This window comes from Papaver somniferum, chromosome 6, assembly GCF_003573695.1.
Source record: "Papaver somniferum cultivar HN1 chromosome 6, ASM357369v1, whole genome shotgun sequence".
Lineage (NCBI taxonomy): Eukaryota > Viridiplantae > Streptophyta > Magnoliopsida > Ranunculales > Papaveraceae > Papaver > Papaver somniferum.
This window is the reverse complement of record NC_039363.1, coordinates 171720031-171744680: the sequence shown is the minus strand read 5'-3', so window position 1 is coordinate 171744680 and position 24650 is coordinate 171720031. Positions and strand designations below refer to the sequence as shown.

Sequence of the window (24650 nt, the reverse complement as noted above, 5' to 3'; positions counted from 1 at the left end):
CTTGACTGCACACAAAAATGTTTCAGAAAAAGAAAAGATCTTGCAAAAGCACAAAGGCCAATCTAGCTAAATATGTACCCAATGATACTGCCAATCTAACTAGGTAAAAGTGAACAAACAAAAGAACAAACAAAAGATCTTGCAACAACACAAAGACTCAAGATACAAAAGTTTTATTCTTTTCAAAATCGATGATGAATCCCAGCTTAATTCCATATTCTTCACGTAACCTTGTTCTTCAGATAAGAGTATCATCACCAAAAGCTCTTTGTATGACCTTCTTCAATCATCATCTACGATGATGGAATACAAATAAAAAGTAACACAGGGCTACCTACAAACTGGAGATAGTATCACAAACCAGCCTATATTCTCGAAACATGGAAGTTACCTACACAGAATTTTGTAAATATGTACTCATGGTCAAGACAGCTTTGCAAGAAGAACAAGACAGCTTTGCAATTTTAAGAACAATAACACCCACAGATGATTCACTAAAAAATGAATACCTTATGGACACCCATTAAGCTAAAGCAGTATAACAATGTGCTTAAACAGTGTAATGGGACAAAGTTTTAATACTTGCAAGGGATAGTAGAACAACGTTACCTAAAAGTGTAAGCTAAAATCTGATGCCAATTCATTAACTGCAGGACCATTCAAGGTTTTGTAACAATATGGGACCACTGTAGAAACATTTCAAGGTTTTGTAACTCTGGTTTCTCTAGACAAAGGAAGTTAATTATGTAAAATTCTTCTTTATCTGTAAATTTCTTTAGGCAGGCTTTTTTGGTAATACATAGTTACAAACTACATGACTACAAGTGTTGATATCTTAGATACTGCGATCCCCATCAATCAAACGTCTCCTCATGTTGAAAATCCAAGGCTTCTTTGACCCTAACTCTGAAAAACACTGGAATACAAAAAAAAAAATCCAGTGTCATCATTGAAACAAGAACCCCCAGCTCAGTTAGAATTTATTTCCCCGTCATTTATTATTCATACAAAGAATTACTTAGCCATCAGCTCAACCAAAAATACACAGCAGCAAAAAAACCAGTACAGTTACAAAATTCCTCAAGTCAACTAATCAAAAACATGTCAACTACTATTTACTCCATATAAACAGATGAGGCGAATCAAATTTCCACATCTTCAAGCAGTTTGTATATCTTAATATCTATCAAGAACTACTATTCTGACTATGATCTTTTTTATTCATAAGATAAGTGATAACATCAACATTTTTCAATGTTTAAACTAATCAAAAATCAGTATATACAACCATGAATCTTCTTCCAAAGTCTTGAATTAAACTACCAATCCATGCAATCAAACTGAGAGGTATATCAACTATAACTGAAACAATACAACCAAACTACCCAATCATCCAATCACACCATCAATGTAACAAATGAATACGTATTCCTAAGGGTTCTCGCATTCAGCAAATGGGATTCAATGTTTTTTTGCTCTACTTTACCTGCTTTGCAGCCTTAACCAGAGCACTACTCATGAGCTTGGGTTGTTCTGCAATATCAGTTGGGGTTTCCGTAGTAGTGTTAGCTGGTGGCTCTGGATAATTTTCAATATAAGACCCTAGAAGCAAAATAATTCAACAATAGATTCAGGACCTTCAGGTAAGAAAACAAACAACCCAGGATAAGAAAAATAGAGAATAAACCTTTTGTGGGCAGCTTCAGCAGCTCTTGATGGAGTTTCTTCAGATGCTAACCGATCTTCTTCTCTAATCTTCTCTGTTTCTTCTCTACTCTTCACTATTCTTTGTTGGTTTATCCCTCCCTGTTAATTGCGAATACTTGGTTACTCACATAATCAAAATCTCACTGAAATTGATTGAAATATTGAAAATCTATGCATCTAAGACATGGGTTTTAGCTAGAAATCATATTTTGGAACTGTCATAATCAATTAAGATTATCTAAGATCGTATCCCGCAACATGCATGAAATAGTAAAAACCCTAGGATTTTTCAATCAATTTAACGCAAAAAAATAAAATGAAACAAAATCAACTTTGCAATTGGATCCTACCTTGAACCAACCGATTAAAGGGTTTTAAACGAGACTCTGAAAGACGAACATGAGATCGAGAAGAGTAAGGTAGAGGAGAAATGGTTGAAGGAGAAAACTGGGAAGAAAGGGGCTGGGATTTTCTGTGTTCGATTTGAGAAAAGAGATAGGGAGAGGAAAAGGCAGTTTCTATTTTACCCCTGATGTGTTTTAAAATAACGAAAACATTCAGCAGGGGGAAAAATCTATAGAAGGATTAACTTGTCTTTTCCGTATTATACGGGTAGGCGGGTAGGATAAGATAATTTCGTGCTTTACCCGTTATCCCATCCGTTTAACGGCGGGTAAAAAATTTCTAACCGTCACCCTACCCGCCAAATAGTGGGTAGGATAGGATACGGTTAAAAACTGACGGGTAGGGTGAGATTGGCGGGTATGGATAGGGTATGTGCACCCCTAGATCTATGGACATCTTTTGGGACCATGCGCTTCATTATGCTAAAAATGTTGGAATTAAGTTTCGACATTATCTTGTTCGTGGTATTATCGCTGACATTTGTTACAAAGCCGGTGTGCCTGCACGCAAGGAAGTTTCTCTTGTTTTCTGTCTGATGATGACAAAGACTTGAGGCCTGCTGATATTTTGGTTCTCAACTGGGAAAATGGACAAGATGTTTGTATGGATGTCACAGGTGTCTCGCCCTTCACTGGTGATGGTATTCTCTCTTTCGTCACAGGAAAAGCTATTTCTAGTGCGGTTTCACGTAAACGTACTAAATACTTGGACAAGTGTGTTTCACATGGTTACGGTATGGGTGTCCTAGCTTTCTCTACTTTAAGGGAACTTGGTGAAGATACTTTGTGTTTTTTCAAGCGTTTGAAGAACTGTTTAGTTAGCAACGATGCTAGTAGTGGTTTTGGTAGTTTTATTTTTTATAGATTAGGCATTGCTATTCAAAAAGGAGTTGGAGCCCAGCTTGTCGCTAGGCTACCAATCAAAATGTTTGTATGATTTAATTAAAAATATATTCTCCAAATAAATAAATTTTGTTATAAAAAACATTTTTATAAAAGATTTGGAGGTATTCCAAAATCTTACATATTTTGCAAGACTTTTATCAAGGCAAATATATACACAAAAATCACTCAAAGTCTTGAAAATAAGTAAGTATGCAAAGTCTTTGAATTTTCAAGTTTACAACGAGTAACACAAACTTTAGAAGACCTTTTGACAATCTACAACGAGTAACATAAACTCTGAAAGAGATTTTAAAAATATACAACCAACAACACAATACTTTGTAAATCCATTAAACTCTTTGGAAATCAATAAAAGTATTTATTAAGTAAACCCCATGAAACATGGACACGCCAGAATTGGTACCGTGTTCGTGTCATACACGCGTCGGACACAGGACACGCATGGGACACCGACACGACGCACGTATAGAAATCTATACCTCATTTTACTAATTGGGTAATCAAATGAGTTACGAAAATTGGTATAATAGTTAATTGGGCCGACCGAGCGAAGCGAGGGAGGACCTTATATGGCCACATTTTTGTAAAACCTAAGTGATCAATTGACATAAAAAGATTGGAAATGGTCCGGGCCGAAAAACCAAAAATGACCCTCTAAATCAAAATTTTCTTTTTTTTTCTTTTATACATTTTCGTAAATAAACTGAAGAGGAGGAGCAATATGTATTAGACATTTTCGTAAATAAACAAAAGAGGAATGGTAGTAAGGTATTAAAAATTTTCGTAAATAAACCAAAAAGGAAGGGCAAATAGATATAAGTGTTAAATTGTATTATAATTTCTTATGTATCCTATTTTTTTAGGGGTATAATTGGCAACCAAACTTTAATATAATATATCTAAAAATCCATGCCTTAGAATTTTACAAATATTATCTCGTTGGAAATTATACAAAAATCTACGCAATGAGTACAAACAACAATATCAAATTTAGAGTTTTTACGAAAAATTCGGAGATACATATCATTATAGGTACAGTTTTAGAAAATTAGATGTATATTCCGTGTAGCCATTATGAAAACCACCGCAAATACATAATATTTTTAAAATCTTATGCAAACCACCCCAAATACATAATACTTTCATTATGCAAACCACCGCAAATACATAATACTTCACGTAGCCATGTTTTGGTTTATGTATCAACTAATTTTTCGTTGCAACTTGCTACTAATAAAACGATGTACTCCATCAGTTTCAATAAAAGTGATATTTTTATTTTAGGCACAATTCTAGAAAATTGAATGCATAGTTATTATGCAAACCATCACAAAAGATGCATAACACATCGTGTAACCATATTTTGGTTTCTGGATCGATTAATTTTTCGTTTCTGGAAAAGTAATACTTTCACATTTCGTTTTAGACAAAGTGATACTTTCGCTCCGTTTCAGAAAAAGTGATACTTTCGCTTCGTTTTTGAAACGGGGGGAAGATATCACTTTTTCTGAAACGTCGCGAAAGTATCACTTTTTTTGAACGGGACGAAATTATTCACAGACAAACCCCATCTTCATATTCTTCTTCGGTCGGCCCTCCCACCGTGGCAACGATCGTACTAGTATTTGTACTGGTGGGCTAACCTAACAGCATAAAATTGAGTTTTTTTCATGTATTTGCGCGATTAATATATTTGATATACCATAATATTATGATATTAGTGCATAAAAATTATTTAATTAATATATATAAACGTGTCTGTGTGGTGATGATTTTGAATTTTGCAGGTTCCTATTTCTGTCTCATGTCGTGTCCGCGTCGGTGCTTAAAAATTTCTTGCGAATTTCCCCGACATGTGGCATGAGTAGCACAATAACCCAATTAAAAGGGTGAAATCTTTTACAAAAAAATGCATTAGAGCATACAACCAATACCTAAATCAACTGCAGCCTTTACTTTAGAGACTCTTGATCCAAAAAAAGAAAAGAGAGAAAAAAAGAAAAGAAAAAGGGGTTTAGGCGGCAGCTGCAGCACACTCACTTTAGCTGTTCACTGCTAGTGGCATTCTTGTTCATGGTATTCACAAATCACTAGCACGTTTATTTCCATGGATGTTTTTATATCTAAAATATGGACAAATAGAAAAAGCTATTCTTCTGTCGACCATGGAATGGATTAACTAGTGCATAAACATGCCTTCCTATCCCCCTACCAGTATTATATAATCTGCCGCCGTAACAGGCTCACTAAAGTTAAGCACTGACTTTATTGACTTACCTTTTCTTCTCTTGGATGGACATGGACCGTAACTGAAGTGTACTATTCTCTAAGATAAAGTAAAACCACGAGCTCTCCCATTAAGGTTGTGAAAAGCATAGATACCACTAGGCACTGGTACAATGAACCGATGTAAGCCTTTCTTTCTCATTGTCAATCCAATGGAAGTGCCCACCAATCCAATTTTGTATGGACAAAGAAAATGTTGTCACCACAGGTTCCTAGCTACAAAAGTTATGAAACTGCAACCATGCGAAGGTTCAGAAATTCCTTGATGGGGATAACTATTTTGCAAGATTGTTAATAAGGGGTACCAATTCAAAGGCAATGGACGTTTTGTCAGTTGTGTATTTTGGTACACTCCCAAGTAATTTTGTATTCCCTATTAGCAACCTTGCTATTTTGGACATAGAATCTTTTCGTTTGATAGATGAGTATTTGGTTCTGTACTTTAGTTAATCATTATATTTTATGTTAATCATCATACTTTATTTGTGACTTCCAATAGAGATGAAGGGTCAAATTCCGTGCATGCTTGACGGTCAAGCTCCAGTAGTTAGTAGTTAGGATTTATTTCTTCTTTTGATTTAAATCGCCAACCATGATTTTTATTTATTTAACTTGTTTTTGAAGGGAAACAAATTTAATTTATTTTTGAAGAAGATTTTTTAACATTTTATCTTTTTTTATGTTAGTTAGGATTCATTCCTTCTTTTAATTTAAATCATCCCATAACCTTTTACTTTTTTATCTTAATGTTGAAGGGAATCCAATTTCTATTCCTTCAATTCATTCGAACAAAAATAATGGTTAGTAACCACTCTCATAAGGTAATCGAAATCCTCGTACGAGTGAGTATGTCAATTAAAAATAAATTACAAAGAAAGCATCACCTTTTACTTTAAAAATTAAGAATGTCTCTACATTATATTTGTTCTTTGTTGAGCCTTTGCAAGTGAACTTTATTTACTTACATAGGTTGTGTACCGGAATTGGTGGTGTGAGCATCCATCCATTGTGTACACCTCAAAGATTCAAGATAACTTTTGATGTTACAGAACGTGTATGTATTAGGAGAAGAGAAAAACCACGATACATATATATGAGTGCTTCATAGGAAAATCCTAGGGAAACTCGTTTACGTTCGGTAAGGGTCGGGTACACGTATGCTCATGGTTGTGACCCAGGTTCAAAACCAAGAGAGCAAGGGAGCCTAATTTAGAAGTACTTTTGATAAAAACCAAAGACAAATTCTAAACATAATAACAAACAATATTAGCTCAAGAGAATATAAGATAATTGTTGATAAACAACAACCCACTCGTCATTAGTGATGAGTGCCAAATATTGTATATATTTATCCCTTTTTGTTGGCAATTTAACTCATCTTTTATACATTAATTCTACATTTTACCCCATATTCTGTATTTTCATTGTTTTCAAGAATAAATATTTTTATTAATTAATTTTGCATTTTTAGGTAATAAATAAAGTTCGGATGAGTCGCGGAGCGAAAAGAGCAGAAAAGTAGTGAAAAGCCGGGAGAAATTACGCAAGGAAGCCGCGAAGAATGGTGCGCACAACCTCATTTTCTACACACAAAAGCGCCTCCTTTCTCAGCCATCAGATCAGTTCTCAGGAGCATCCAACGGTCGCTCCTTCATAGAGCATCAAAATCTGAAGTCTCTGCCAAGCACCACAGCGCTGAAATTCCAAGCCTTCAGATTAGATGGTAGTTGAATCCAACGGTCGCTCCCTTGTTGTTCATCAACGTTTGATATCTCCGCCCTACACTACAGTACCTAACTCCATCAAGTACCGTTCGTTTCGTTGTATCTCCTGATCCGACGGTCGCTCCTCGCTTGCCTCCGCATCACCGTCCGATCCACCTACCATCTTCGCATCTCGCAGCTCAGAGTCACAAAACATCAAGACTCGATGAAGCCGCCTCACACCCTAGCACCCGAGCCCTACCACCTAACCAAACACGCCCCCTACCCCAAACACAGTCGAGCCCCTCCTCCATCATCTCCACAGCAGAGACACCATGTCCACCACCTTCTCCACCTCTGCCACCAACTCACTGCCACCACCACACCTCCACCATCATCACCCTATCACCCAACAACCAAAACCCATCTCACCCCTAGCCCTCTAGTTCCCTAATTTCTCATTTTTTCACGCTTCTCTTCCTGAAACCCTAGGCGTGAAAAAATTGATAAATTAGGTAACCTAGAGTTGCAATTAGAGCATGGGAATGGAGTAGGAGCAATTACAAAGCATGGGTCGACGATTTCAAGCATCAATTTCAAAGAAATTAGGTAAACCTAATTTAACTGATTTTTGGGGAAGAACCCTAATTTTGTATTTAGGAAATTGTGTTGTGGACTATATATATGGGTGTGGGTATGATGTAAAAACCATGTTTGGATTAGCCTGCATCCAGAACTTTCAAGTTCTGTTAAATTTTAATTTACAATTTCAGCTTCAGTTCACATGATTAATTTCAGTTCATTTGTTAATTTCATTTTATGTTAATGTCCATGTTCTGTTAATGCTGTTGTCTCCTGTTAATTTGTATGCTCCTGTTATGTTGTAAAAATTGTTATGTTATGTTGTCTCCTGTTTGTGTTTTGTGTGTGATTGTAGTGTTCATGTCATATTTGTGTTAACTAGTTTGTGTGTTGCAACATGTTCTAATTCCCCTCTAGGATGAGAAAACAACTGAACCATGATGGATAGCTATTAGGATGGTTTTTGCTGAGCTTAAAATAGTTTAGGCTAGTTAGACTCCTAAAAGCCCAACTGATTTGTGATTAGTGGTGCTGTAAGAAGACCACTAATGCTAGGGGTCAGTGGTGGTTCTAAGGAATTTATTAGCTACATTAGTTAGTAAGCCACTGCCTAGTTAGTCTGTGATTGGTTGTGCCTTAAACAGACAGCCAATACTAGGGGTTAGCTAAGGCTGTAAGGTTGGTTAACTAGACATTTGACAAGAACTTAACCTAGGTGAACTGGCTAGGTAAAGGAAACTCTCATCCATCTCCCTGCACTTCCCCTCCACAATTTCTTTTCTATGTTTGTTCTGTCAGCTTCACCACAACCCTGCCCTTGGCCTTAGGCCTTGGTTCATTCTTGTTCTGTATTGCTTTTGTTTGCTGCTTTCTTTCCTTCTCTTGCAGCTGCTGCTGCTGCCACTTCCATTTCTCTGCTGCAGCTGCTGTTGCTTTTGCTCTGCAGTTGCTGTTGCTGTTGCCTTTGTCCTGCAGCTGCTGCTGCTGCCTTTCTGCAGTTCCTGCTGCCACTTCCAAATTGCTGCATTGCTCTCTTCCTCTGCCAAGGCTGCTGCCAAGCTGCTGCTGCTGTTGCTGCTACCCTGCCACTTCTTCTCCTGCCAAGCCAAGTCCAGTTCCTGCTGCTGCTGCTGCTGTGCAGACTTGCTACTCCTGCAGCCAAGCAAAGGCCAATCCAACTGAGCCCAATTCACTTCAGTGAAGCCTAAGGCCCAGTCCTCAGTAACCAAGCCCAGTTTCTAAAACCAAAAGCAAGCCCAATTTCATTAAGGCCAAAGTCTAGTGTATTGATAGGTTAGAGCTAAAGCCAAATTTCTTTAATTGTGGGCTTAACCCAAAAACCTGAACTCACTGTAAGGCCAAAGCCCAATTTGCATTTCAAAGACCAACTGAGCCCAAGCTCAGTTCCTTTTATTGTGAACAAACCCATTAGTACTTTAAGCCCAAAAGGCTTCAAAACCCAACAACAATCTAGGAACCCAAATAGCTAAAACACTTCCAAAACACACCCGATCTCTGTGGATCGACCCGTACCTGCACGAGCTACAACCGACGACCGTGCACTTGCGGTATTACTGTAGGCCCCCGTTTTATCACGTTCATTTATATATACCTTTTCAAGGCCTGCCAAGTTTTTGGCGCCGCTGCCGGGGATTGGTGCTGTGTTTTATCTGTGTTTTTCTTTAGCTATTTTGCATTTCATTGCATAGCATTTGCATCTGCATCTGCTTCACTTCATTTGCTGTTGGACCTGCTGTTCTGAACCTGTTTTTCTTCTGCTGGGACGCCACCAAGGAAAAGAACCAAAACCCAACTGGGTTTTTGCAACAATATCAGAGCAGCTGGGCTGTGCTACAAAGGTAAGCCTAAACCCATTCATTGAGAGAACCCAACCTGTGGGCTTCCAAATTTTTAATTGTGGGCTTGTAATAATTAACCCAATTTTTTTGGGCTTTTTATTTTTCTATTTTGGGTTTGTAATAATTTATTTTTGGGCTTGTTTGTTTAATTTGTGGGCTTGTATTTATTTTGTGTGGGCTTGTTTAAATTCTTCCATTGGACTTGTATTTTGGACTCTGGGTTTAAACCCAGTTGAGCTTATAACTAATTGTGGACTTGAAAAGTGGACCTCGAAACCAAAGTTTTAAAACAAACGTCGGGCCTTAACCAACTGGGCCAAATTAAACTTTCAAAATTAAAACTTGGATTTTCGTAGGCCGCAACCTTCATTTCATCAGAGGCTTGCACAGTGGGCTTGCTCCCATTTCAAAAAAACCAAATTTTATTTTGCTCCCAATTTTAAACCAAATTTTCTTTCAAATATATCCCACCAAAACCAAATTTTTCCAAAAATCCAAACCCATCAAAAACCAAATTTTTAAACCCGTTAAAACCAAATAGTGGGCTTTGTGTCATTTCAAAATGGACCAACCTCGTGCTCTCCATGAATACATGTATCCATCAATACAAATTCCATTATCATGTATTGTATTACCTCAAACCAATGACCCTTTTAAAATAAATGCAAACATGATACAAATACTTCCTATATTTCGAGGGTTCGATTCTGAAAACCCCTATACTCATGTGAGGGAGTTTGAACAAATTTGTCGGACTATGCAACCTGATCATTTGTCCGAAAACTCTCTGAAATTGCGTTTGTTTACATTTTCTTTAAAGGAAAGGGCCAAAACATGGTTTTACGGTTTGAGACCACAATCAATCACCACTTGGGAACAACTCACTAATCAATTTTTCCAAAAAATTTTTCCACACCATAGGACCATCGCTATTCGTCAAAATATCAATTGTTTTGTCCAATTGGATGAGGAAACTGTTTTTCACTATTTTGAACGTTTTAATGATTTGTTGAGTGAATGTCCGCACCATGGAATTGAGAAGTGGAGACTTGTCGTCATCCTCTATGAGGGACTAGACTTTAAATCTCGAACCATGGTTGAATCTATGTGTAATGGTGAGTTTATTGATAAATCTGTGGATGATGCATGGAATTTTTTAGCCGAGATTGCAGAAAAAACCCATCAATGGGAATCCGTTAGGGAAACAGGAACAACACCACATGATATGAGTCACCCTCATGAATTAGAGTTTTATTCTTGTAATAGCTCCGACCTTAGGATTGAAAATTATCCTAGATTGCAAAATTCCTATCATGATGATGATGATGATTATGATGAAGAACATGTCTATACTGAAAATGTTATGGAACCTTTGGGTTAAAATACATTAGGCTTCTCTGCCCCGACCTTAATGCATGATATTTCTTCTAGTATTCCATGTGATGTTTCCCCTGATGTGCCGATACACGAAAATAAATCTGTTGATGATGTTAATTGTGATCTTGCCAATGTGATTGATGATTGTGAGCATGATGTGACATGTGTAGATGAGTTAGAAGATTTTGATTTGATTGATAATGATATGCCTATTCTTCTACCTAAGTCACAATCTGATGGCCTTCCACCCAACCTAGATTTGGTTTGTACCCATATTGTCAAACCAATTTTTCTGAAAATTCCTAATCTAGGATTGGAACTGTGTGCTTCCCAAGTCCTCTTGGACTATTTTGCTTCAAAATATAACACTTTTAAAGAGCCACAGTTGGAAATTGCATGTTTGCCCATCCCGAAAACAGTCCATTATGAGTTAGACCTTTTGAATCCTGAACCCTTAAAATTAAAAGATTTTGTGCTTAAAAGTAAACCTGTTGAACAATTTAGGTTTAGGGGTGATTCATTCGGTTTTTCACTCTCATTCCCATTTAAGTCCAATTTTAGTGTTTTAAAACTTCCTTTGTCTCTACACTTCGTCTTTTGGGTTGATCCTCAACTCTTTAGAATGTTAGTGTATGGTGAATTTTTTGTATATAATCCAGTAGATAAAATTTTAAAAACCCTTGTGTTCCTTTTGTATATATTTTGCTAATCCAATATGATCTCGGTTGAAATATGTTGGATTTTTCCTTGAATAACGGAGTTTTAATTCTGCTTTCGCCGAAATCGGGTATTCTCTCTCCTTTTACTCTACTCATCATGTCCCTTTCCATATGATGCATTTTAATTCTTTCCATATTTTGAAACATTGAGGACAATGTTTAGTTTAGGTTTGGGGGTATAGAGTAGATACCATGATAATTTGCCATAATTAAAAACGAACTCCTTCTTCTTTTTGAAAAAATTGAAAAATTCCAAAAAAAAATTTATTAAAAAATGAAAAAATCAAAAAAAAATTAAAAAATGAAAAAATCATAAAAATGGAGCTCATTTACCTTGAAATGCTGACTCTTGTGCAAATATGTATTTTTATTAGGAGTCTTAGTCTAGATATTTAGGCACCCTGATTCTAGCACAATTCACATAGTGATAAGAAATTTGCACGCGCACGATCTACCAATACATGTATGGCCTCGATCTTCAAGGTGTTTGATAGGAAGTTACGATTGCCAATCACTTTAGAATACTGAACGAAACTTGACTAGCTTGTTCTTTGGTTGGTTGGGATAGAAGATGGAGGTTACATTAAGAAAGACAACCATCGAATTTAACTGGGTGCATCAAAAAGGGCTACCTCTTGCAAAGTGTCATGTAATCTTTTGTTTCTTTTGTTATGTATCAAAAGTGTTGTTCAAAAAAAAAAAAAAAAAAAACGATGTATATATTCAAAAAAAAAAAAAAAAAAAAAAAAAAAATCAAGTATTTTCAATTCCATCATCTCTTGTTCCAAAAATAAAAGAGGTAGTCAATGTAAATAAGAGTCATGTAAATAGTCATTGTTGTTTGTGTGTAAGCAAGGAGGGTGTATGCCATTGATGTACAACGCGAGCAATTGTGAAATACCTCCAACTCATTCACAATTCTCGTAAAGTCCGGACAGCTAGCTAGATTTCGACCTCAGTTCTTAGCCTGAGAAACTATCTCTTGGTGATTAGTAGTCATGACTTCAGATCTTTCTTTACACATGTGTAGATACACTTTACACTCTTATCACATGTCTTTTTTTGTTATCAGTGCTAGGATTGTGCCTTCGATAGCTAGATTGACATCTCCATTTTGCTGTGAGCTTAAACTGTTTTGCACATGTCACATTTGATGGAATATGAGCTTATATTTTGACCTAGAACTTTGTAGGTACGTTCTAAGCAAACCTTCACGAGACTTCAACTCGTCCACTAGGGACACTTAGTGGTTTAAAAGGCTTAGTGCATACGCTAAATGCATTCGAGAGACCAGCGACAGTGGTATAGTTAGGATTTCCTTAGTTTTGTTTTACTTGAGGACAAGTAAAATTCAGGTTTGGGGGTATTTGATGAGTGCCAAATATTGTATATATTTATCCCTTTTTGTTGGCAATTTAACTCATCTTTTATGCATTAATTCTACATTTTACCCCATATTCTGTATTTTCATTGTTTTCAAGAATAAATATTTTTATTAATTAATTTTGCATTTTTAGGTAATAAATAAAGTTCGGATGAATCGCGGAGCGAAAAGAGCAGAAAAGTAGTGAAAAGCCGGGAGAAATTACGCAAGGAAGCCGCGAAGAATGGTGCGCACAACCTCATTTTCTACACACAAAAGCGCCTCCTTTCTCATCCATCAGATCAGTTCTCAGGAGCATCCAACGGTCGCTCCTTCATAGAGCATCAAAATCTGAAGTCTCTGCCAAGCACCACAGCGCTGAAATTCCAAGCCTTCAGATTAGATGGTAGTTGAATCCAACGGTCGCTCCCTTGTTGTTCATCAACGTTTGATATCTCCGCCCTACACTACAGTACCTAACTCCATCAAGTACCGTTCGTTTCGTTGTATCTCCTGATCCGACGGTCGCTCCTCGCTTGCCTCCGCATCACCGTCCGATCCACCTACCATCTTCGCATCTCGCAGCTCAGAGTCACAAAACATCAAGACTCGATGAAGCCGCCTCACACCCTAGCACCCGAGCCCTACCACCTAACCAAACACGCCCCCTACCCCAAACACAGTCGAGCCCCTCCTCCATCATCTCCACAGCAGAGACACCATGTCCACCACCTTCTCCACCTCTGCCACCAACTCACTGCCACCACCACACCTCCACCATCATCACCCTATCACCCAACAACCAAAACCCATCTCACCCCTAGCCCTCTAGTTCCCTAATTTCTCATTTTTTCACGCTTCTCTTCCTGAAACCCTAGGCGTGAAAAAATTGATAAATTAGGTAACCTAGAGTTGCAATTAGAGCATGGGAATGGAGTAGGAGCAATTACAAAGCATGGGTCGACGATTTCAAGCATCAATTTCAAAGAAATTAGGTAAACCTAATTTAACTGATTTTTGGGGAAGAACCCTAATTTTGTATTTAGGAAATTGTGTTGTGGACTATATATATGGGTGTGGGTATGATGTAAAAACCATGTTTGGATTAGCCTGCATCCAGAACTTTCAAGTTCTGTTAAATTTTAATTTACAATTTCAGCTTCAGTTCACATGATTAATTTCAGTTCATTTGTTAATTTCATTTTATGTTAATGTCCATGTTCTGTTAATGCTGTTGTCTCCTGTTAATTTGTATGCTCCTGTTATGTTGTAAAAATTGTTATGTTATGTTGTCTCCTGTTTGTGTTTTGTGTGTGATTGTAGTGTTCATGTCATATTTGTGTTAACTAGTTTGTGTGTTGCAACATGTTCTAATTCCCCTATAGGATGAGAAAACAACTGAACCATGATGGATAGCTATTAGGATGGTTTTTGCTGAGCTTAAAATAGTTTAGGCTAGTTAGACTCCTAAAAGCCCAACTGATTTGTGATTAGTGGTGCTGTAAGAAGACCACTAATGCTAGGGGTCAGTGGTGGTTCTAAGGAATTTATTAGCTACATTAGTTAGTAAGCCACTGCCTAGTTAGTCTGTGATTGGTTGTGCCTTAAACAGACAGCCAATACTAGGGGTTAGCTAAGGCTGTAAGGTTGGTTAACTAGACATTTGACAAGAACTTAACCTAGGTGAACTGGCTAGGTAAAGGAAACTCTCATCCATCTCCCTGCACTTCCCCTCCACAATTTCTTTTCTATGTTTGTTCTGTCAGCTTCACCACAACCCTGCCCTTGGCCTTAGGCCTTGGTTCATTCTTGTTCTGTATTGCTTTTGTTTGTTGCTTTCTTTCCTTCTCTTGCAGCTGCTGCTGCTGCCACTTCCATTTCTCTGCTGCAGCTGCTGTTGCTTTTGCTCTGCAGTTGCTGTTGCTGTTGCCTTTGTCCTGCAGCTGCTGCTGCTGCCTTTCTGCAGTTCCTGCTGCCACTTCCAAATTGCTGCATTGCTCTCTTCCTCTGCCAAGGCTGCTGCCAAGCTGCTGCTGCTGTTGCTGCTACCCTGCCACTTCTTCTCCTGCCAAGCCAAGTCCAGTTCCTGCTGCTGCTGCTGCTGTGCAGACTTGCTACTCCTGCAGCCAAGCAAAGGCCAATCCAACTGAGCCCAATTCACTTCAGTGAAGCCTAAGGCCCAGTCCTCAGTAACCAAGCCCAGTTTCTAAAACCAAAAGCAAGCCCAATTTCATTAAGGCCAAAGTCTAGTGTATTGATAGGTTAGAGCTAAAGCCAAATTTCTTTAATTGTGGGCTTAACCCAAAAACCTGAACTCACTGTAAGGCCAAAGCCCAATTTGCATTTCAAAGACCAACTGAGCCCAAGCTCAGTTCCTTTTATTGTGAACAAACCCATTAGTACTTTAAGCCCAAAAGGCTTCAAAACCCAACAACAATCTAGGAACCCAAATAGCTAAAACACTTCCAAAACACACCCGATCTCTGTGGATCGACCCGTACCTGCACTAGCTACAACCGACGACCGTGCACTTGCGGTATTACTGTAGGCCCCCGTTTTATCACGTTCATTTATATATACCCTTTCAAGGCCTTCCAATTAGGAAGAAAACAAGAGTTTTCAAGGTAAGCAACAAGGAGAAAATTCCCAAGAGTTATTGATCAACAATATTACAATATGTAATAATTAACCGGAGCAGGGATCAACAATAAGATGATCATTTCATTTCTAAACAAAAAACAGATACAACAAAGACCACTTTCTCAAGACGAAAAGTTTCTTGAGAATTATGAGCATCCTCACCTGGTCTCAACGAGGATGCTCACTTGTGAGCAGTCAAGTTTTAATTTGACAAACATATGCCTCATCAAGGGTATTGACATTTTTCCTTTTTCTTTCTTGAAGATCTTCAGAAAAGTCAATAGGATTGGTCACAAGAGAATTAACAAGAGGAGGACAAGAGATACCTGAAACTGCCGACTTCCTGGCTGCGCTTGAGTCTATTTATACTGCTTTTTAGTTCTGAAACACGATTATTGGTTTGAATGTACTCTGGAACGATTGACGCTTTTGATCCAACACTTCCTTTAGTTACGGAAGAAATGTTTGAAGAAGTTTTCTTACTCATTGGATCAACAAGGCAGTCATTTGTTCGTATGACATAATTCTTTTTAGAATTGTAGAAAGTCGTTGTGTTATCTTTACAGGAAAGACTTGGATTCTCATAGCACTTTTCTTAAATGAGAGTCGGACAGTTAAAACCAATAGTATGAGAAACCGTGACATGTATCATATTGTCGTGAGAATAGGAATTTGGGGAAAAGCCTATAAAAGGAAGGACATAGTACAATGGAAAACAAACTCTCTTTCATATTATTCTAAGAAAGGTGTTATCATTGTTGTGACTAGAACGTGCATGACCTATATATATCGTCATTACCTATCAACAACAGCAAGCGTCTCCGGAGATGTACCATTTATCTCTGGTGCATCATAATAAATGGAATACTATGAACTTCACAAATTTTTAATCGTTTTTTTGATACAAATATCATGCTGTCAATTTCATTTCCTTACACTCCAATTAATTTATAATCCCTTTTTTGATACAAAATCACAATCAACACAAAAACTTTCCGCCTCATCAAAACCCCTAGCTTTTTCTATTTATTTGTGACCTAAGTCCATCTGAGTCATGTATTTCCCATGTAAGACTTTTTTTTTTTTGAACAAGGAACCTTTTCATTAATGAGATTTCAAGGTTACAATGAGTTTAAGATCGAAAATAAGAGAACACAAAGTAGCAAGAACATACCGTAAAAGTACAATACCGAGAAATCCGACAAGAGAAAGAGAAGGATTACCGGAGTAAGACAAATACAAGTATGAATAAGATCCGATTAAATCGGAAGAAGGATGATTTTTCTCGGAATTAAATTCCAATAATTTAGTTTATTTTTCTTCTTTAGAAAGAAATGCTCCCAAAGTAGGAATGATTTGCTCAAATCTCTTGTAACTAGTGATGAAGCTTATGTCGTCAAAAAGACCACCGATGAAGATTTCGTCGCCAGATAGTTGATGATGAAGATTCCGATGAAGAGTTTGTCGCCGAAGACAACAAAGATGGAGATTTCGTCGTTGGAGAGCATCACTATTGATCTTAAAACCCAACCCAATAACCCGGAATCGCCATTAAAGCGAAAATAAACCTCAAAAGAGTAGATAAAATCACCAAAACGGTGTAGATAAGTAGAAAACATAATAAAAACTAAACTAATCTACTAACTAATCTAGAAAGCAAGGAGTAACGAATAAATCTGCTCAGATTTAGTCCGAAAATGGACTAAATATAAGCAGGGGATGATTGTTTTTGATGGTTTTGTTGGAGAAGAATAAGAAGTGAGAGAGAGAGGAGAGAGAATGGATAATAATATGGTTTCTTCCCATGTAAGACTTAATGGTTAGATCAGAAGCATGTTTTTGTCCAATATTTAAGTTTAAGGGGGAATGCTAGTAATGATATTAACACCACGGGTAAAGTCTGATCACTAATTTGTTTAGGGGGTAAACTCGAAAAAACCCCACAAAATTATGATAGCCCCCAATAAAAGACATAGGCCCACGTTAGTAGTTTGGAACCGTTTCATTCTCACCAGCCCACTCGACGTCCCACCCACTCTCTAGACTTTACAATCAAAGGGGACTCTTTTGAGAGGCGAAAAGAACCTTTTTTTTACAAAGCAGCAGACTACAGAGTGCCCTCCTCCCACTCTACTCAATCGAACTTAGGGTTTCTCTTAAAAAAATCTCCAATGGCTTCTAGACTATGGGTATCAAAAGTTGCTTCTCATCTCAAACTCTCTATTGCTCACAGAGGGTTTGCTTCTGGTAAGGATCAAATCTCTTATATAACCCTTTGATTCTTGCTTTTCCATTTGCACTGATCAGAACAAGATGTGGGGCATTTCCCCTAGTTGTAAAAATCTCTCTTTGTCACCTGTTAGATCTATGGATCATAAACGTTTATGTGATATTTGTGTATTGTGTTAAATTTGCAGTTGTGAAGGATCTGAAATATTGCAACTCTCATGAATGGGTTAAAGTTGATGGTGGTTCTGCAACAGTGGGAATTACAGATCATGCTCAGGATCATTTAGGAGATGTTGTGTATGTTGAATTGCCAGAAGTTGGAACTACTGTAACACAAGGAAAGAGTTTTGGTGCTGTAGAGAGTGTTAAGGCAACCAGTGATATAAACTCTCCGGTTTCAGGGAAAGTTGTTGAAGTTAATGAAGAACTCAACAGCTCTCCTGGTTTGGTAAGTTTTAAGGAATAATTTATTATTCTATTGGATATTGTTATTTGAAATTGTTAGGAGTGAAGCTTGATTTACCATATTCAATCAAATGCTTGTAAAAATGTCCTAAGCAAAACTCAGCCGTATCATTGCCTTGGCAATGGTCGATTTTGCTTAGTAGGTGGTTTAGGCTTGCAATTAGGCCTATGGACACCATTTGCAAGAATTTTGTAGGTCTCAAGTGACTGAAGCAAAATTCAGTCATAACGGTTGCCTTGGTAATGGTCAATTTGCTCATTTGTTAGTTCAGGCTTACAGTTAGGCCTATGGACACCATTTTTGCAAGAATCTTGTAGGCCTTAAGTGAACTGCCACAAAATTCAGTCGTATCACTGCCTTGGCAGTGGTCAATTTTGCTCACTAGGTAATTCAGGCTTGCAATCAGGCCTATAGACGACACCATTTGCAAAAAAGAATTATGGGTCTGAAATACACTGATAAGACATGAACCATTACCAGGGTTGTTGCACTTTTACCAGCATTAGGTAGTACTAGTCTTATGACTCTCATCCTTAAGCCTTTGGCACTTGCCATTTCACTTTTCACATAAATAAATTTCGTAAGATACTTTACTTGTTCAGGTTAATGCGAGTCCATATGGAGAAGGATGGATTATGAAAGTGGAAATGGGCAACTCTGGTGAAGTTAGCTCTTTGATGGACTCTGATCAGTACTCCAAGTTCTGCGAAGAAGAAGACTCAAAGCATTGAGTGAAAGGCTAAGAAGATCATTCTTCAATACCCATTGCAGAAAAGAAAAGAAAAGAAAAAACAAAAAAAGTCCCAATTTCCCTTTTCAGCTTTCTCTAGCTATGAATTGCTAAAGGCAGTCAATAATTTTTACTTTTCTAATTCTTTCTTGAGTGACAATGTGGTGGACGACAAGTACGGTTTTCTATCTTTGAGAATAAATCTCTCGGTTTTCCTATGATTTGCCCAGTGTTAGTTGCCTTGCATCAGTATTTCTTCTAGTTTTAAGTTCTGCAAAAATCTCTACTGTTGTGTTTTTTCTTTTTTATGTTTGCTGTGTTCATTTCCCATAACTATGCTCAATGGCCCTGCAGTAGTGAACACAGTCCCTAGAAACTGGCATGCAATATTTGAAATCAGCACTATCTACCAAAGGAGGTTGTCAATAAGTTCTTGTCTAAGCTACCAGTAATATCCATATTAAGATTCAGGTGTAATGGTAATCAAATGAAGATGAGTTCCCTAATGAATAGGAAGTTCACTGGGTATGAATAATGTAAATGAGGTGGATTCTAAAGACGTGGACAGCAAAGTTGAACCTGATAGAGAATATGAACTGGTAAGATGTTGGACATGTGAGAGTATGTTAGATGAGAAACATTTGGCAATTTGGAGAAAGATGCAAGGATGGCATATACCTGATGGATGGATTGTTCAGAACTGGTTATGCATCGAGACCTTGCAGCTTACCTTGACTGGGAATGTAGGCCGTTTCTGGAAGTAGCGAGAGCATTTTAAGAGATAGCGTATGTGATCAGCGAGGTCATTCACTAGCTAAATTGAGGGTTTTCCTTTGACTTGATTGTCGATTGAAATGACATCGTCGCGTTGGATTGGCTCCATAGAGTTATGGCTCGATTCGATACCGGAGTTCCATTCTTCATATTTTATTTGTTTCTAAAGGCGGAGCTGAACTATAGTTGCTTCTTGACGAAATTTAAATTTGTAGATCTTGGTTGTTGGTATGTTCGTACATTCATACCGACATACAGATATTCATAAATTCTGGGGGAAAAACTTTGATTCTATTCATAAATTCGGTATTCCTCCTGTTGGGTTTCAATACCAATCAAAAGAGACACATCAGCCTAACGATAGGGTGGCTGTATCCACAGATTATGGATAACATGTCCAGTGTTATGTTAGCTATTTTATGAACCCTGCTTCCCCAGTGATGGCGCCAGTGTGTGCGAACATTCTTGTTAAGCAGATTCTTTTTTCCAATTTGACAGCAGCTACAACCTACGGCATTCTGGGACTGGCATTTGGTCGCATGGTCTAGACCACGTAATTATATTAGGAAAACGAAATGATATTTTAATGTAATCCACTGACAAATAACTATAACCCAAAGGTAATAGCAGTTACTGTACAAAATTAGTATAAACAGAGTGCAACTTAACCCAAAGGTAATTGCTCAGTTGATATCATTAAACGGGAAGAAAAGCAGATGTACTTTTACTTGCTGACAATACAAGCTCTAATTATTATTACCTAAGATCTGCATATCGTCTGACATACCAACACTTGGCTTTCATGATAGGAACTAAAGTAAAGGTACAAAAGGTGTTGGTCATGTAGACTCAACATGTACCACAATCATCTACTTGGTGTTAGTCTTAGTCGTGTTTGGGAGGTGAAATGCCCATATCAAACTGAAAATTCAGGAAAATTCATATTACATATCTTCTATGAGGAAATTTTTTCAGACAACATAGCCATATGTGGAATATCTGCCTGCCATCTCACTGGGCCTGATAATCTTCAGTACTTGCCCACGTTTTAATCCATAATATCGGGCAATCAGATCCGTAATTTGAATTCGAGGAAGCTGCAACAACAATTGACATCACAAGAGTACATACATTAGAATCCCTTGTTTGAAACAAAGAAAAGGAAGAAAAGTTAAATTTAAAGAGCAGTAGCCTGGAACCTGAATGACCCAAAAGAAAGCGATTTAACAAATGAAACAAAAACTTGAACAATTTGCCTCGATAATTCAGCTCTCTAACCAATTGACTTTTCAAGATTGAATTCAAAAAGATCAAAAGGTGCATGGCACATGATCCTTTTAAGCAAAAATCTCCTGGTATGATAGGGAAAACCCTGGATGGCGAGAGTCCAGTAGCCGAAAGACATCTAACCCCTTTATGCCTACTCTAACTAGTTATTTTTGGCCCTAGTACCTTATGGACACTTTAAATCATCTATATCCCTAACCATTCCGAATGCAAACTACAATCTACGACTACACAACCCCTTTGAAAGATCAAAATGATGGTCCTTTAGCCTTCTAAACCAGGAAAATGTTGAAATGGTCCTCCAGCTTAAATATCATACAACAACATCCATCAGGCAACCAAAACAAACAGTATAGCATGTTCATGGCAACTACCATGTTGAGGTTTCGGATTAATGTTATCCATAAACTAGAAGATGCCCGCATTTATAATGGTTTAATCACTGTAATAACATTTGAAGATGCATTACATGTATGTATCTGTGCATACAAATTTGGTATGCGAGATATATAATCAAACAAAAATGAACCATAGCAGGTAATATTGCATATTCAATCAACACAAACCTGTGTTTCTTTCAGCATATACCGCTCCAGCAAAGTCTTCTTTTTTACAGGTGTAAGAACTTGATATTCAGGGACAAGAACGTGCTCTTTGATGTCCACGAGAAGCTCTGCTTTCTGCAACATGATTGTTAGAAAATTTTAGTTCATCTCACTACTCAAATAGATGGCAACAGTATATATATGCAAGAATTACCATTCCATGCCCTCTGTATAAAACCTTTGGTCTTTAGTAATATGCTTAGTTAATTTGAGGTACAATGTATGAAACTAAATTCCCAAGCCTAATTTTTTTTCCCCAAACCTATGACAATAGACATAGCTCCAGAAAAGACATGTATTCTCTTTTCTACCATAGTGCAATTCACATAAACACAAACCAAGCGACAATAATGATGATAATCATGTGACTTCTAGCTTTAGCATAGTCATTATACTAAAAAGTGACAATATGCTACCAAGGTAAAATACTTCAAAAACCCAAAAGTCAAGATAATGAACCCTTATTTGATTTGAGTCCTGCCCCTAGTGTAAGCACTCTTCCCATGTTACACGATCAAATTCCAAAGCACTATTGTGTTCCATCACTTGCTACACACAATATACTGAAGTCAGCAAAATTGCAGCTTACAAGGTAAGCCCACAAATCCTATTAGTATCTCCACAGTATATAGATGTAGCCAGTACTCACTAACCATCCTAAAAGTTTTGTGAAAAGAGTTAAATTATAAGCATATATGCATAAAATACTTCAAAACAAAAACAACAAAAAATACTTCAAAATGTATAACAATGAAACAAAATAAAAATGGCAATTCACCCGGAAGACCACCAAATGGAATTTGGAAGAAATTTCGCTAATGCATGTCCTGGCAAAGGGAGTTAAATTCTGTTGAACACAAAAGTGCCCTGACGCACATCATCATTTTTCATCGGGCTGGTGTAAGTCTTCATAGTCTTAACTCCAACTTTCGGTTCCTCATAGAAGAAAAACGTATATCTGTACTAGATAACCATACTAATTCAGTGTGTTCTTATTTTTAAGATTATAAAAATGCCTAAAGTAAGGATTACTGAGCTTCAAAACCTGATCATCATTTGTTTTCTAAAATCAAGATCTTCTCTCTTGATGATATCCCCAAATTTAGATAGAAACTGAGCTCTCATCTCCTTGATTTCGAAGTCTCCAACCAGATAACCTCGGTCATTGAACATCTGCATGACTGTGAGCCTAATTCTGTATAGCCTCGTCACATCTTCCGTCAGTAGACCTGACTTCTTTCCTATATAAATCACAAATTAAATAAAAATAGATATATCAATTTCAAACTCAATCGAAGAGTTTAAAAGGTTGAGAAAAACCCTAGAAATCTATATAATCACTGACCTTAAAGATAGAAAATTACTTGGAGGATCCAAATCCAAATCCGAAAAAGAATATCGGGATTGTTGTATGATGCTTCCTAACCTTTTTCTAGGGTTTATTTGCGAGTTGAATGTTGGAGACCTAAGAGTTGAACAAGAGGACTTCAAACTAAATGAGGTTTGCCCTGTGTACAAAATGGAAGGGGTTTTACTAGCGGGCTGTTGGAGTAGAGAGATGAAGTTGGAGTACAGGGAAGAAGAAAAAGAAGAATGATTTTTTAGGTACCATGTTTTTTTTTGAGGGGAGCATGATTTTATTAGGCCACCTTCCCTATAATGATAAGGGGTGTTCTAAAACGTTGAAATGACTAACCTACTCTTAACCTAATTTAATTTAAAACCAACCTAATAACCAACCTATACATATATAACCACCACCTCCTTCCACCACCGCCGATTACCACCACCATCATCTCCGATTATCACCACCACCAACCACCGATTACCACCATCACCACCGTCGCCCACCACCGCCGATTACCACCACCATCTCCGATTATCACCACCACCAACCACCGATTACCACCACCTCCTCCCACCACCACCACCACCGCCTATTTAAGAAATGTAACAACACCAATGCAATCACAATTAAGTTCGGTTACATAATAATTTTATCGAGTATAAAAGACGCCAGCCGCAACCTGATTCTGCCATGGGACCACTCCGGAGGTATTTTCCAACAAACCCTTCGCTTTAATTTGATTTTGATTGCTTCAATCGAACAGAAATCATCAAAATAGGGTTTTAATAGGAGTTACAGAGCCATGTTCGGTTAGGTCGATTTTCCAAAAAACCCTAGTTTACTAACCAAACTTGAACACGAAGAACATTTCGGTTCTATTGGATTTAAAACTAAGTCACCGAACTCTCTGTTCGGTTGTTTCGCAAAAAAATTTAAAATTACAAAGTAACCGAACTCCACCCTTAGAACCGAAAAAAAACAAATCCAGTCTAACCGAACTGTGTTGTTGTGGCCACTATGTTGAGTTCCAAAATAACCGAACTTAGCCAATAGAGTTCGGTTTGTTCGCAAAAAATTTTAAAACTACAAAGTAACCGAACTTAGCCAATAGATGTTGGAACTTCACATTTTTGTTTGTTTGTTAAGTTCGGTAACTTCACAATTTTATTGCAAAAACCGAACTCAGAGTTCGGTTGGTTAGCTGTTAGGTTCAACTTTGTAAACTTATATACTCTTATATTACGTAAAGTTCGGTTAGATAAAAAGTGCATGCAGTTTGCGAACCAACCGAACTTTGTACACCAAAGTTCGGTTAGTTGAGAACCAACCGAACATAACGCTGTAACTCCTAGAAATTATTAGAGAGTTCGGTAACCTGCGTGTTTGGAACAAGTAACCGAACTACACTTTCAGATGAGTTCGGTTATTTGTTCATCTCACTGGGCAACCGAACTACAACTTCAGATGAGTTCGGTTACTTGTTCTTCATATAAAGTAACCGAACTGTTCAAAATCCAGTTCAAATCCGGATCATTTTGAAGATTAACAAATATTCTAGGAGAGGATGGAGATGAAGAATCAGATGAGTTTTCATCATTTGAATACTCAAACTTAGTGAATTGGAAAAAAATATTATTTTCCATGTTTTTCTCCTTCATCTTCTCT

General features: G+C 37.4%; 1 protein-coding gene and 1 pseudogene across 1 annotated transcript; one reads left to right on the top strand and one right to left on the bottom strand.

Annotated features, from left to right (window-relative positions):
* The first annotated feature begins 17611 nt into the window (after positions 1-17611).
* LOC113290122 (glycine cleavage system H protein 2, mitochondrial-like) lies at positions 17612-19217 on the top strand. Its single transcript, XM_026539658.1, has 3 exons — positions 17612-17793; positions 17964-18223; positions 18844-19217. Exons 1-3 carry the CDS (start codon positions 17718-17720, stop codon positions 18970-18972), a joined length of 465 nt encoding a protein of 154 aa, XP_026395443.1. The 5' UTR covers positions 17612-17717; the 3' UTR covers positions 18973-19217.
* A 1104-nt stretch (positions 19218-20321) lies between these two features.
* Positions 20322-22816, bottom strand: LOC113291803 (annotated as a pseudogene).
* Positions 22817-24650: the final 1834 nt, after the last annotated feature.

Excerpts from the sequence above, each read along its gene's own strand:
- LOC113290122 (XM_026539658.1), top strand. The coding sequence starts at position 17,718 with ATGGCTTCTAGACTATGGGTATCAAAAGTTGCTTCTCATCTCAAACTC. Across the intron at positions 17,794-17,963 it reads TCACAGAGGGTTTGCTTCTG|TTGTGAAGGATCTGAAATAT; the intron begins GTAAGGATCAAA and ends TTAAATTTGCAG. Across the intron at positions 18,224-18,843 it reads TCAACAGCTCTCCTGGTTTG|GTTAATGCGAGTCCATATGG; the intron begins GTAAGTTTTAAG and ends TTACTTGTTCAG.